This window comes from Heterocephalus glaber, unplaced genomic scaffold (assembly GCF_053883595.1).
Source record: "Heterocephalus glaber isolate CG9 unplaced genomic scaffold, H.glaber_assembly_v1.0 deba00001687, whole genome shotgun sequence".
Lineage (NCBI taxonomy): Eukaryota > Metazoa > Chordata > Mammalia > Rodentia > Bathyergidae > Heterocephalus > Heterocephalus glaber.
In genome coordinates, this window is record NW_028258412.1 from 8,193,730 (window position 1) to 8,207,966 (window position 14,237).

Genomic DNA, 14,237 nt, shown 5'->3' on the forward strand with positions numbered 1-14,237 from the left:
AATGATGGGATAAATGTGTTTGAAGTGAGGGGGTATAGTTTGAGGGGGGATAATAGCAATATGTCTTTTACTGTAATCGGTTTAAAAAATTTAAACTTTTTTTTTTTTTGGTATCGGGGATTGAACTCAGGTCCTTGCACTTGCACAGCAGGCGGCAAAACCACTGAGCTAAATCCCTGGCCCAAACAACATATTTTTTGATCAGCCCTTGTTATTATACAAAGTAAGTATGGAAATGTTAATACAGAAAAAGAAAAAAATGGGTCTGTTACTTCATGCCTTAATGTTCTCTAAGCTAACTTACATTTCTAAAACTTGATTTAAGGAAGGTGTAGTGAAAGTGAAGTTGTATAAAATTGGTTTATAATATTTTCCTTAATTCATTGGTTGGTTCTTCCAGTAATAATCCTAGAGGCCTGTGGGTAAGACCTGGGGACTGGGTAGGCAGTAAGAGAATTCCCAAATGATTATAATCTTATTCATTCATTCATTCTTTTAAATAAGACAACAAATGAATAAAAATTGGAGGGTGAGAAGACATTTTATGTCCCTGTACTCGGTGTACTCAAATGTTAACTGGCTGTCAGACCCTCTCAAGTGCCTTCAGGAGAAAAAGAAAGAAAGAAAGAAACATAAAACAACAACAACAAAAAACATAAAATACCTTCTGAATGATACAAAGGCAATGTTTCTATTGTAAAACCAAGGAGCCTTTAAGAAAAAAAAACAACTGAGTTTGAACTTCCTAGACTGTTTGGAATAGAATTGCATGAAGAGGGCCACTCTAGGCTTCCTGGACTACACCTTGAGCTGGTTTCACTGTTGACCTGAAGCAGGGGGAATTACAGATTCAGGTGATAGCAGAACCAGCATCTGCCTGGGGTAGTGTGGTGACCTGGAGTAACCCGGAAGACCAGATGATACCCCAGATATGTCTTTTGGAATTTAAAAATCTACTACGAGGAAAAAAGTAAGCTTTCAAAGAATCCTCATTTGGATGGTTATTAAAGATCCTCAGATGCTACTGTCATGGAGTCCTCTCTGCTAAGAGTTTCCTGGCACATACACATTGGAAAAGTGTCACAACTTGGATTTCTGTCTCAGTCTTATCGCTTATATACCCCTGAGCCATAGAGCTGCCTTCCTGATGGACCTTTCCAGTTGGATGATTCCTAAATATCTCATCTTCAGTGTATTGTCAGTTGAACTCATGTCTCACCTTACCGCACCCACCCTTCTTCACCTCTTTCTTCTGATTTTGTCTCCTTATCTCCATTTTCACTGCTTTTGTTCAGGGCTTGATTGTTCTGTCAGTATAATTTCAGCAGTAGTGTTCAAATGATGTTCCTATTCTGTTCTTGTGTTTTCTGATTTATCAACCATACGCTCACCAATGAGATATTTCCAAGAGTAAATTTGATCAGCTTCTGCTTTCCTTCAGTGTTTGTTTTGTTTTGTTTTTGTTTTCCAGTACTGGGGATTAAACTCAGGGCCTTTGCATTGATCTATAGCCCCTCCTCTTTTAAAAATTATTTATTTTGAGACAGGGTCTCACTAAGTCATTAAGTAGGCTAGGTTCAAACTTGTGATCCTCCTGGTTCAGCCTCCCAGCATGCTTGAATTACAGGCATGTGTCACCACCCATGGTGTCCTTCATTGGTTCTTCAAGGCTTACAGTGCTACCTATGACCTGGCTCCTTACTCCCTTTGTATCTTCACCTGCCTCTATTTCCAATTGCCATTATATATGGAAAATATGCTGGCTTTAGAATCTTAGGACATGAGGTCAAACTCTACTTCTAATGCGCTCTGAGGGCCTAGGGCCAGGTACTTAACCTGTGTATCTAAGTTTCCTTCATCATGAGGAGGATACTTGTGAATAGTATAGTGTGACAACCCACATAAATGCTTCAGACAGTATCTGGAGCTTTTGGTGGTACACACCTGTAATCCCAGCACTTGGAAAATTGAAGCAGGAGGAGCTGCACAAGGTCAAGGCCAGCCTGAGTACATAGTGAGTTCAAGGCCAACCGGAATTACATAGTGAGACCCTGTCTCAAAACAAAATAAAGGGCCGGGGATTTAGCTCAGTGGTTTCACCGCCTGCTGCGCAAGCGAAAGGACCCGAGTTCCATCCCCGGTACCAACGACCCCCCTCCCCAAAACCAAAATAAAACCCCCCAAAACTCCAAATAGGAACTATTGTTATGTGAGTATATTTTATATTCTAGCCATTGCTATGACTTCTGAAAAGGACTATGTTCTTGTATTCTTTTGCCTAGTCTAGAACCTCTGTATAGGAGTGCTTCACCCCAGTCTTCAACCCCTGATTCTGTCTGGAAAGTATCCACTCAGTATTTATGGCTCAGCTCCAAAAGTGTCTTTTCTTTGAAGCCTGCTTTGGTGATTCCTTCTTCTCTTCATGCCTTCCCAGAAGATGTTACACATGGCTCCACACAGTGCCATTTGCATAACCCTGTTGTATAAATTGGTACATCATGATCCCACTGTTCATTTCCACGTGTTTCCTCATGTATTCATTAGTTTTCTATTGCTGGGACCAAAAATCTGACAAATGCAACTTAAAGGAGGAAAGGTATATTTTGGCTCATGGCTTTAGAGGTTTAAACCATTGATGGCTAGTTCTGTGGCTGTGGGCCGGAGGTGAGCAGAATGTTATGGCAGAAGACCCTGGCAGAGCAAAGCTTCTTACCTCATGGCAGCTAGGAAGCATTGTGAGAGAAAGAGCCAGAGAGGAAGGGGTCGGAGACCAGATATAGTCCCCGAGGTCACAATACAGTGACCCACTCCCTTCAATTAGGCCCTACCTCCTCAGTCTCACCTCCCAGTAATGTCATAAAATTATGATCTCATCAATGGATAATCTACTGATGAAGTTAGATCCACTCATCTCTCGAAACAACCATGAACACGTAGAAGTATGCTTTACTAATTTCCAAAAACATTTTTTCAGTCTGATGAGGTTGACAGTGAAGATTAACCATCACATCCCACTAGACTAAAAGATCTAATCTTCTTTGCATAGTGTTTAGTATATTTATTAACTAATGAATTTATACTCCTAAGAACATCTATGAGAAGTGTTTGACCTACAAAATTATTGTTTAACTGGTATTTGAGTGTTCAATTATATACATACGGTCTAGAGTTGTGTGCTCTTGGCTTGTTTTTTCATTTTCGTGGTGATATGGTTTAGTAGGGTCACCTTTTTGCCCTTGACCAGTCCCCTTATGACATGTAGCATGTGTTTTCAAAGAGGCCATAGGATATCAGGAGGTGGTCTATAGCTACATGGGACTTGAACTCCCATCTTTGACCGTGTTCTACGTGATCCATTATGTTAATGAGCTACAGAAAGAAATGAGATAAAATAATTCTAATTCAAATAGTGTCGGTTTATCTTAGTCTATTTATAGAATCATACCATCACCAGTCCTAGTGTTACCAAGTTTTGGGGTGCTGGAGTCTCCTTCTGGAGGTGGTTTCTAGGTTCTTTCTGTCCTAAGCAAAGAATTTGTCAAGACAGCCACAAATGGTAGCAAAGTTTTATTAAAGGTAGGAAAAGAAACAGGCTCTGTAGAGCTAGTTTGGGCCAAGTAAACATAGGAAAATAAGTATACTCTACAACGTGAGGACATGGAGGTTCTCTCCATGCAAGAGAGAACATAGTGGCAAAAGCTCACTGCCAACTGTCCTTTTTGTGTCATCCACTCCTCAAGCTGATGTCAGGTCTAGGCCATTCTAGCAAAAACCTGCTGGAGTTCTTCTGAGCAGTCCACATGCAGGACTTTGGAAACTGTTCTGTGCATGTGTCTTGGGGTTTTGTAATTATCCTGTCATACCTACTTCCCCATCCAGCTTTGCCACACCGTAATCTCCTGCCTCACTACCCTGGGTCCGGTTACCACCATCCTTTGCTTAGATGCAGTTAGCTGTTAACTGGTCTCAACTTCCTCCTTTATCTTTTCGTATCATTTATTTTCAATACAGTGATTCAGAGTGAACATTCTAAAATAGAAGTCAGATCATGAAACTTATCTGTACAAAACCCTCCAAGGGCTCCGACTCACTTGGAGTAAAAGCCAAGGCATTGTGGTAGCTAACAGAATCCCAGTTAATGGTGTCCCCATTTGGTCTCAATTAGCTGATAAAGTATGTGGCCATCGTACCCACAGCTTGCTCTCTACTTCTTTCAGGTCCTACCTGAATTGCTCCACTCTACCCCATCCTTGCTACCTAATATTTCTCCATAGCACCACCTGACATTCTGGATTTTTTAATTGTTTTTTCAGTACCGGGGATAGAACTCAGGACCTTGCGCTTCCCAGGCAGGCGAGGTGCCACTGAGCTAAATCCTCGGCCATGAATTTTTAAATTTTGTATTTTTTATTGCAAGCTTTATGAGGACAAGGATTTTTTTGTGTATGTATGTTTTTAGACAGGGTCTCGCAGTGTAGTTCAGGCTGGCTTTGAACTCACTACGTATGCTGCCTAGGCTGCCCTTGAACTCACAGCGATGCTCCTGCTTCAGCCTCCTGAGTGTTGGGATTATAGGTGTTCATCACCATACCTGGCAGGATTTTTGTTTTGCTCATGGCTATATTTCCAGAGTTTAAAAGTAAATAATTGGTAAATAAATAGTAAAATAAATGAGTGAATGCTAAAAAACCTTACATAAGCTTTCTCTCATTGAAGAATGATTTAATATTTTTCTCATGCTTTTTTTTCCCTTCGTAGTATTACTGTATTTCTTCCGAGGCTTGGGCATTCTTTTTTTATCCTGTTTATTTGCATGTGTGTGTGTGGGGATGCTGGGGATTGAACCCAGGGCCTCAAGCATGCTAGGAAAGTACCACTGAGCTACTGTCCCTTTTTAGTTTTTATTTTGAGACAGAATCTTACTAAGTTTCCTGGCCTTGAGCTTGTGATCTTCTTGCCTCAGCTTCCTGAGAGGCTGGGATTATAGGTTTATGCCACAGGGTTCAGACTTGCTTGGTTTTTGTTTTTCTTTTTTTGAGACAGGGGCTTCCTTTGTAGCCCAGGCTGGCCTTGAACTCATGGCAGTCCTCCTGGATCAGCCTCCGGAGTGCTGGGATTATAAGCCTGCCACCACGCTTGGCCCTTGCTTGGTTTTGAAGTAGCTTTCTTTTCAAATTATCCTCAATCTTTGTGGAATATGGTTTGCTTTCTTCAAATTTACTAAGCTGTTACCCCTTCCAGAAATGTTTATTGAATTCTAGGAACTATGCTAGCATGCTGTGGAATAATTGCTTCTCTGCTTCTTCTGCTTCTTTTTCTTTTAGTTTCTTGTCTTCCTCTCTTCTCGTTTTTATCTGATCTATTTCATTTAATTTTTCTTGCACTGCTGTCACTAAAGATCATGACCACACCAAGATTTTCCTCAGCCTGTAATGCTAACAATTTTAAAATGTCTGTGACATCATTATCTTCTAGGTTTTCCTGGGAAAATATTTCATAAACAGGAGCTTCATCTGGGTATTTTTCACTGTATGTAAACTTGAGGGTAGTCTGGACAGTTTCATCATTTTCTCCAGCCTCAGATGTCACAGTGATGGTGAAGCTGGGTGGATTTTCTGATAATACTGTGAAGGAGTCGGGATAGATAGACTCCAGAGCCTCCAGTTCGTCTCGCTGCTCCTCGCTGTAGTCTGTCATCGCGGCCCTGGCTGCTGCCCATGGAGCACGCTGACGCTCAGGCAGCGCGCCACAGCCGAGTCCCGAGGCTTCCGGCCAAGTCTGGCCTGCTGAGCCCCAGCCCCACGCCGCTCTCTAAACATACTTTTTGTATAAACATGTTTTTATTTCTCTCATGTAAAATCTTAGGAGTGTGTTTGCTAGGTCAAATGGTAAATATATGTTAAAATAGTTTTCCAAAGTGGTATACCATTTAACTTCACTACCAGCACTGTGGGAAGATTTTAGATGTTCCACATCCTTGTCATCACTTGATATGATGAGCTGTTTTAATCATTCAAATAGGTATATGGAGGTATCTCACTGTGTTTTTAATTTGCTATTTCCCTAGTGACTAATGATATTGAGCATCTTTTTATGTGCTCATTCACCTTCTGTATATGTTGTTTGATGAAGTATCTGTTCAAATCTTTTACCCCTTTATTCATTAGGTTGTTTTCCTGTCCTTGAGTTTTGAGAGTTCTCTGTATATTCTCTATATATTCTGGATACAAATCCTTTGCCAAATACTTTCTCCAAGGTCACAACTTGTTTTTCAAAGATTTCACAAGGAATTTATAAATATTTGTTTTTATTAGAAAAGATTCTAATGACAGAAAAAGCAGAAGTAAAATGCAGTTTTCTTTTACCTCCTACCCCCTCTTTAGCTTTCTTCTTAGAGATAGCCACTGTTGACATTTGCTGAGGCTCTTTCCAATTCTTTTTTATGGTATAATTTTCTGGTAAATATGTTTTTAAATGACATTTAAGGTACTGTTGTACATATTTTAAAATTAGTTCTACTATTTTATAATCAATAAATTTGAATTTCTGAGGATATCTGCTTTCTTTTCAGCGTAGCTGTAGATAAAATCATTGTTAGTTTGTGAAAGTAGTGAGTTTTGATGGTGTATGTCATATTCTAGAAAGTCATGATTTGGTGATGAAGAATTCCAGAAGATAAAGATGAACGACAGGTGGACTAAATTTAAATAGGTCATTTTATATTTGCTAAAGATTGCCCTAATTGAACTGACTTTGAAATGTGTCTATTTTCTTTAAAAAAAGTAACAATTGCATTGGTAAAGGTCTCATTAGGCAAAGAATGGTATTGATAAACTGCGGTGTAAAATTCTGGGTTATTCCCAAATTTTAGATTGCTAGTTTTTCCTTTGATTAATTCTTAGTGCTGTTTGAAATACTCAGCCTAGAGTTGGCAGTTGGTTCACATTTTTATTTTCAGCTTTGATATTGTGCTTTTTCAACCATAAGTGTCAAAATTCTTTTGCAGAACGAGCTTCAGTCAGATAAGCTGTTTTTGTCTTTCTGTAGGTATGAATCCTAGGACCCAGAATAAGGATTCTCCAGAAGACAGTATTTCTACCTCTCCAGACCCAAGTAAGAGGGGGCACATGACTATCAGGAGGGGATTCCAGGGAGTGTGGGGTGGCCAGAGCATGAGAAAACAAGAGGAAGTTCTGTGGAAAGAATGGTCTAGAAGTCCACCAATCTCTGGGGTACAGGAAGGCAAAGTGGTGAAGGAGGACTGTGGTCTCTGATGCAAACTGAGAGGGATATTGCCCAATGACCTGTTCCAGATTTTATCTCAGGGTCACATGGGAAGAGTAATAGATTTCATGAAGACTGTCATGCCAGTTTAGATCTGGTCTTAGCCCTTAAATGCTATTGAGGCCTTTGGAAAAAAGTCGGAAAGAGATAACAGGCTGTTACTGTAACCTTTTATGCACCTGTAGTTGAAGATATTGGGCGGGGGATTTAGCTCAGTGGTGCTGCTGCCTGCCTCATAAGCACAAGGTCCTGAGTTCAATCCCTGGTAACAAAAAAAAAAAAGAAAGAAAGAAAGAAAATATTTGGCTAGTTTCCATTCAGTTTGATCATCCTGGTCTATTCAGAAAGCTGTGCAGTAAGAGAACATCTAAATATAGATAATATCAAAAAAAGCAGAAAAAATTACCACCTGAAAATTATCTTACTGTGCTGTGATCAATAGGTATACATCACTGAGTCTTTTTGTCCCCACTTATGGTCAGGTTAATCCTTTCACTATTTCTTTTTTTGGTACCAGGGATTGAACTCAGGACCTTCCACTTGCGAGGCAGACGGCAGCACCAATGAGCCAAATCCTGTCCTCCTTTCACTATTTCTTTAGGTCCCTATGAGTCTTTTTTTTTGGTACCAGGGATCAAACTCGGGACCTTGCGCTTGCGAGGCAGGCAGCAGAACCACTGAGCTAAATCCCGGCCCCCTATGAGTCAGTTTTAATGTTGCTGTCAAACACATTACTATATCATGTTTAAAATAATTCTTATTGGTGACCACTTGGATGGTTTCCAGTTTTTTAGTGGTATCATATAATGCAGGTGTAGTGAATGGTGCAGTGGGTCTATTTTTTCTTTCAATTTATGTCTAAGTTACTTTTTCATTGCTGGGACAAAATACCCAACCTCCATAAGTTAAAGAAGGAATGGTTTATTTTAGCTCGGAATTTGTAGAGGTTGCAGGCCACAGTCAGTTGGCTTCAAGGCAGAGGAGAAAGAGTTCATGGCTTAGCAGGCAAGAAGAGGAAGCAGTATGCTGTTAAGGCAGAAGGGATATATATGTATACCCTTCCAGGGATTCCCACAATGACCCACCTCTTTTCACCTCCCAATATCACACCCAGCTATAAACCTTTCAGTGAATTAATCCATTGTCACACACCCATGATCCAGTCACCTCCCAAAAGCCCCATCTGTGGGCTCATGAGGCTTAGAGAGGACCTCTAGACATAAGCCTATAACAGTTCACATCTTTGGATTGTATTCCCCAAAAGATGATTGGTAGATTGATTATTTTCCAGCAAATTGCCAGTAATGGATGATCATATTTCTATAATCCCGGTGCTGGGTTTTGCTATCTATTTAGTAATGCTGAGGTAAGATCTCTTCAGAGGCCTTCTTTTCAGGACCAGAGGTATATATAAGAGGCCACAGTCTTCTCCCCTCCTCTACTTGCCACATTATCATTAAACTAAGAATCCAGAGCATTTCTCATCATGGAATTTTTTTTTTTTTTTGAGATGGTGTGTCTTGCTATGTGGTTCAGGCTGGCCTGACTCACTACATACCCCAGGCTGGCCTTGAACTCTTGGCAGTCCTGCCTTAGACTCCTGAGTGCTGGAATTATAGGCATGCACCACCGTGCCAGGCCTCATCATGGGATTTTGGATCAGGCATTTTATTTCTCTCTGTTTTGGTGTGTTCTCAGCAGAAAACATTTTTACAAAGTTTTTATAATCCTGAAGGTCAGGAAACTTATGAGGGCCACCATGATCTAAAAGTACAGAAAGATATAGCCTACTTCTATTCCTGACTTCTCTACTATGGCTTTGATCAAGCCTTCTTCTACTTCCAACCAGGAAGTAGGAGCCAGCTCAGCACCTTATCTACCATATTGAGAAATTGGAACAATTGGTTGGGTTTTTTTTGGTACCAGGAATTGAACTCAGGACCTTGCGCTTGCAAGGCAGGCACTGGAACCACTGAGCTAAATCCCTGGCCCTTGGAACAATTGTTTATACTCTTCTGGGCTGCATTTTTTTTTTTGCGGTACTGGGGATCAAACTCAGGACCTTGCACTTGTGAGGCAGGTGCGGCACCACTGAGCTAAATCCCCAGCCCAGGCTGCATTTTTAATTTCTGACATATAAATGAGTTTATAAGACTTGTAATAGATCATTTTACCTAAGTCAGTAGTGCTGCATGGGGTATCTTCTCATTGTCTCCTCTTAGCACACAAGTCTTCATCCACATGAAAATAATTTGAGGGCAGTGTTGAGGGCTGAGGAGGCAACAGGACCTACATCATATTGTATGCTGAATATCACTGTGCAAATAAAAGATGAGTGAACATTTCATTCAGGATTCAGGCAAAATTTTGTTTCCTCTTACAGAGATCTAAAAATATTCTCCACTTAAAGAGATCTTTACTTAAAGATTAAAATCTTTACTTAGAGAGATAGGTGCCTGTGTTGGTCTGTTTTTTTTTTTGTACTGGGGATCGAACTCAGGACCTTGTGCTTTCAAGGCGGGTGTGGTGCCATTGAGCTAAATTCCCGGCCCTGGTCTGTTTTGATTGATACAATATAGTATAATTCTAATACCTGAAGTGAGTAACTTTTTTTTTTATTAGTACATGTTTGCAGTACATAATAATTACATTCATTGTGAGGAGTTGGTACATGTGCATAACACATCTTTATTCTTTTTTCATCCCCTACAAATGGAGTAATTTTATAGAATGATATTTAGTTCACAAGTAGCATGGTATCCTGTCTGGCGAGAGCGTAGGGGCCTGACTATCAAAAACTACTCAAGAACTACCTCAGTTATCCCATGAGAACTACTTCAGGATCCCACAAGAACTACCCTAATTGCTTATTTATTTATTCGTTTTTCGGTACCAGAGATCAAACTCAAGACCTTTTGCTTGCCAGGCAGGTGAGGCACCACCGAGCTACATCCCTGGCCCTAATTGCTTATTAAGGACACTCTCCACAATAATCCCCCTCTAGGCTCCACCTCTTAATCCTTGCTTCTCATATTCCTCCACTGAACACCAAGCCTCCAATACAAGAACTTTTGAGAACAAAGCACATTCAAACCATAGAACTGTCTTAATGCTTTGTAACTCAGCTGGGTAGGATTTTGCTCTCCAGGGAACTTTGTGGCCATATCTCCAGACATTTCTGGTTTTCACTAGAGGGTGCCACTGGCATCAGGTGGTAGAGTAGGGTCCATCGATCCCATTCATTATCAAACAATGCTTAGGACTACCCTCCACAACAAAGAATTAATCTGGTTAGTAACTGCCAAGGTTGAGAACCCTGCTTTAAATGAAGAGCAGACAATTCCAGACACACTCAAGGGGTTAGAATCTTGCTCTTCTGAATGCAGCTTTCATTTCTGGATTGTCAAACTATGTCTCTTAGGTCCAGCCTTGTAACTTTCTCAGTCATCCTTCCTTGATTTTTCCCTCCTACCCTTTAGGATCTATTACTTATTTTTGCGATTCTGAAAGTATTCCTTATTTCTGCTGCTATGTGCTGTTTTGCTCCCAAATCAGGCTGAGCTTCCCTTTCCCCACCCAGCCACTCTGCAGTCCTCAGGAGAGGCTCCAGCCTGAGCCCCTGGCCTGCTCTTGGAATGTTGATTTGCTTTGACATGTAACCCTGCCTGCCTTGCAGTAACTTCACTGGCATTTCAGCTGTAGATAAGCAGAAAAATGAAAAGTATCAGCTGTGAATCTCATTTGCATGATGGGATTGAATAAGCATGTGCACTGCATTGTCTAACAAACTCTGTTTCTCTCTTTCTCCCTTCCCCATGCCTTCATGTTCTCCCTCCCTATCCTGGCAATTTTGTCACCTTTTACCTTGAACTCCCCACCCCCTTCCCTTTCCCTTTCACCACCACCATATCCTAAATCTGCCATGGCAACTACACATACTTTTTCCCCGTTATGCCGAGGCAGTTCTGACACTGTCTGCTCCCCCTGTAGTGCCAGGCTTCTGTTGCACAGTTGGAGTGGACTGGAAATCTCTCACTACTCCGGCATGCCTCCCCCTCACCACCGACTACTTCCCTGATCGTCAGGGCCTGCAGAATGACTACACAGAGGGCTGCTATGATCTCCTCCCAGAAGCAGACATGGACAGGTTGGTGTCAGAGAAAAGGCACTCTAGCCTTGTTTTCAAAGGTTCTGGGTGGTTCAAACACAGGTATTATTATGCTGAACTTTCAAATCTTTATCTTTTTTTTTCTTTTTTTTGTGATATTGGAGATTGAACCCAGTGCCTTCACACTGAGCTACATCCCCAGCCCTTTTTATAATTTTTATTTTGAGACAGAATCTTGCTAAATCATTAAGTTGCATAGGCTGGGCTCGAATTCACAATCTTCCTGCCTCATTTTTATATTTGAGAAATTTTATGATGCAAGAACTGTTTTTTTTTGTGCTGATATGAACAATTTCTCCCCATTGGTTGTTCTCATTTTTTTTTGGTACCAGGTATCAAACTTGGGGCCTTGAACTTGCGAGGCAGGCAGCAGCACCACTGACATAAATCCCTGCCCCTAAATCTCGTCTTTTTAAAGATCATTCATTTGAGCATTGATTATTACCTATCTTTTTCTTCCACCTCTTTAAACTAGTCATTTCTTTGAAAGTTGGTTTACAAATTGTTAATTTTATGAACTGCCATAGAATGGTTGTCCAGAATGAAGCAAAGAAGAACATGGCATTATGGAATCTGAAGTGTCAGTGCCCCAGGTTAAACATATTCACGTGAACAATCATTTGTTTTTCAGGAGGGACGAGGAAGGTGTGCAAATGACGGCACAGCAGGTGTTTGAAGAGTTCATTTGCCAGCGTCTCATGCAAGGATACCAAATCATAGTACAGCCCAAAGCACAGAAACCCAACCCTGCTGTCCCACCCCCACTGAGCAGCAGCCCACTCTATAGCCGAGGTGAGTATTTCTCTTTATGTTTTTTCTTTTCTACTAAATTTGAGAATAGGTTTTCAAGATGGTAGAGAATAGATACATTTAGGAATGATAATTTTCAACATAAAAAATTCCTATTTTACTTTATGTGATGAATAAGGTCTCGTTAGTGTAGGGAACAAAGGCCTAAGTGGGGAGCATTTGCGGGGAGAGACGATCACCCCTTTGCCAGGCCTCACAGAGAGCGGTACCTACATGTTCCCATGATATTAAGTTAGTTGTCCCTTCGTGGGGAAAAGATGGGACGTACATTTGTATGTCTTTTAACAAATCACAGAATCCTTAGGTACTGGGTACATAGCTTGATTTAACAGCGACTTAAGTAATTTGGCAAAGTTACGCTGCTCTGTTGACAGAGACTGACCCATAGTTATAACTCACCAAAGATAGAAAATTACCCCCAGCTGGACACTCTTACCACCAGTGTCCCTCGTCCGAGTCTGGAAATCATCCTGGAAGATCCGTGTGTTGTCTCTTTTACTCCGAGTTTGTCTCACAGGCGAGTTCACTTGTGGATCCGATTTACATCCACGTTGGGCGCCAAATATAGGGAACAGGGGAAGGGGACGTTACCAGAACCTCTGCAGTAAGTCCTAGTCTCCTGCAAGCCACGGCAGCGCACGGCGAATTACAGGAAAGGTAGACAAATGAGAAGAAGCTGAGCTTTGGGTCTGATCAGTGCTGCTCTGGGCAGCAAAGACGGAAACCCCTAGCTTGCAGCACCTTTTATTCAGTCCATCGGGAGAAACAAGTGTAACAAATGAATATGTAGATTTCAGTACTTCACATTGGGATAAACAAGGTGTAACAAAAGACTGGGGGGGGGCGGTGGAAATCTAAGAACAATGAGGAACTATGCAGATGAAGATTTGGTTCCTCCCAGGGTGTCTCCCGCAGGTGTGGTCTTGTCCTGGAGCATTACAGCATCTCGGGATCATTGGGATCTCAGTTGTGACCGAGGCCAAAATGGAAATATCTTGGAATGCCATAGCTGGCCTGTAGGTGGAAGAACTAGGCCTACTCAAATGATTTTTCCCTAGAATTATGTTGCATTGCTCCCAACACGTTAGGTGCCAATTTATCTTAAACATTGTCCTTAATTTACGGCTCTCCTTTTAAGGAAGGGGATGTAAACAGGTTCAGGAATGGTAAATCCTGACTTGGACAATACCTAGAAATAGCAAGCAGATAAGCTAGTATTTAAACTGTCAAAGTATATTGAATGTTCTAAACGCAGAAATAGATATTTAATTGTTTCTAGTACATTATCTGTCACACAGCAGGATCTCAGATGCTACTTTATGCTGAAGTTTACACTTTTTTTGTCCTATCCTGGTTTAATCTTTCCCTTCTTCATCATTGAAGCTTAGTGACTTGAAACAATAATGGGTCATCTGTGATGGCAGAAGTTAAGTGACCAAAAAAATTGGTGGTTGACACTAATTGAACAAAAGCTAGGCTGTGGAGAGCTCTTCTAAAATGAATCTAACAGAAGGAATTAAGTGTGGGTGCTTAGAATCAGAAAACAGTAATCACTTCCTGGAATAGTCAGTAGGCTATCTTAGTCTTTTGCTTCCTCACTGTTGCTAATGACACCTCCACTCTCTTAATCACTCAGTGCAAAACCTCAAATCATCCTTGGCTCTATTAATGCTCCTTTGGCCAGAGAAAGACATATAGACCTATTAGGAGGAGCTTAGTGGTCATCTGTACTAGGCTTGTTGTTTACGGATAAGGCTTTGGACTTCCTCTGTATTTTCTTTGAAATCTCCTTGAGATATTTAATGCATTTTACATTTTGTTCATATTCCAGATCCTACTGAATATTAACCTTTTTTTTTTTTTTGGTACTGGGGATTGGACTCAGGACCTTGTGCTTTTGAGGCAGGCGGCACCACTGAGCTAAACCGGCCCAATATTAACCTTTTTTTTAGTATCAAGACTCTTTAAGAATTTT

The 14,237-nt window shown here is 41.0% G+C and overlaps 1 protein-coding gene across 10 annotated transcripts in view; it reads left to right on the plus strand.

The window, feature by feature from the left end:
* The window catches only part of Depdc5 (DEP domain containing 5, GATOR1 subcomplex subunit), a 142,020-nt gene that overhangs the window by 62,555 nt on the left and 65,228 nt on the right, over window positions 1-14,237 (plus strand). For 6 of the 10 annotated variants that reach the window (XM_004843507.4, XM_087198317.1, XM_087198318.1 and 3 more), the window contains 3 exons: window positions 7,048-7,113; window positions 11,248-11,431; window positions 12,084-12,244. In XM_004843507.4, coding sequence (XP_004843564.1) covers window positions 7,048-7,113; window positions 11,248-11,431; window positions 12,084-12,244 — 411 coding nt within the window. The remainder of the gene's footprint in view (window positions 1-7,047; window positions 7,114-11,247; window positions 11,432-12,083; window positions 12,245-14,237) is intronic. The other 4 variants (XM_004843508.4, XM_004843510.4, XM_087198319.1 and 1 more) reach the window with 1 other exon arrangement.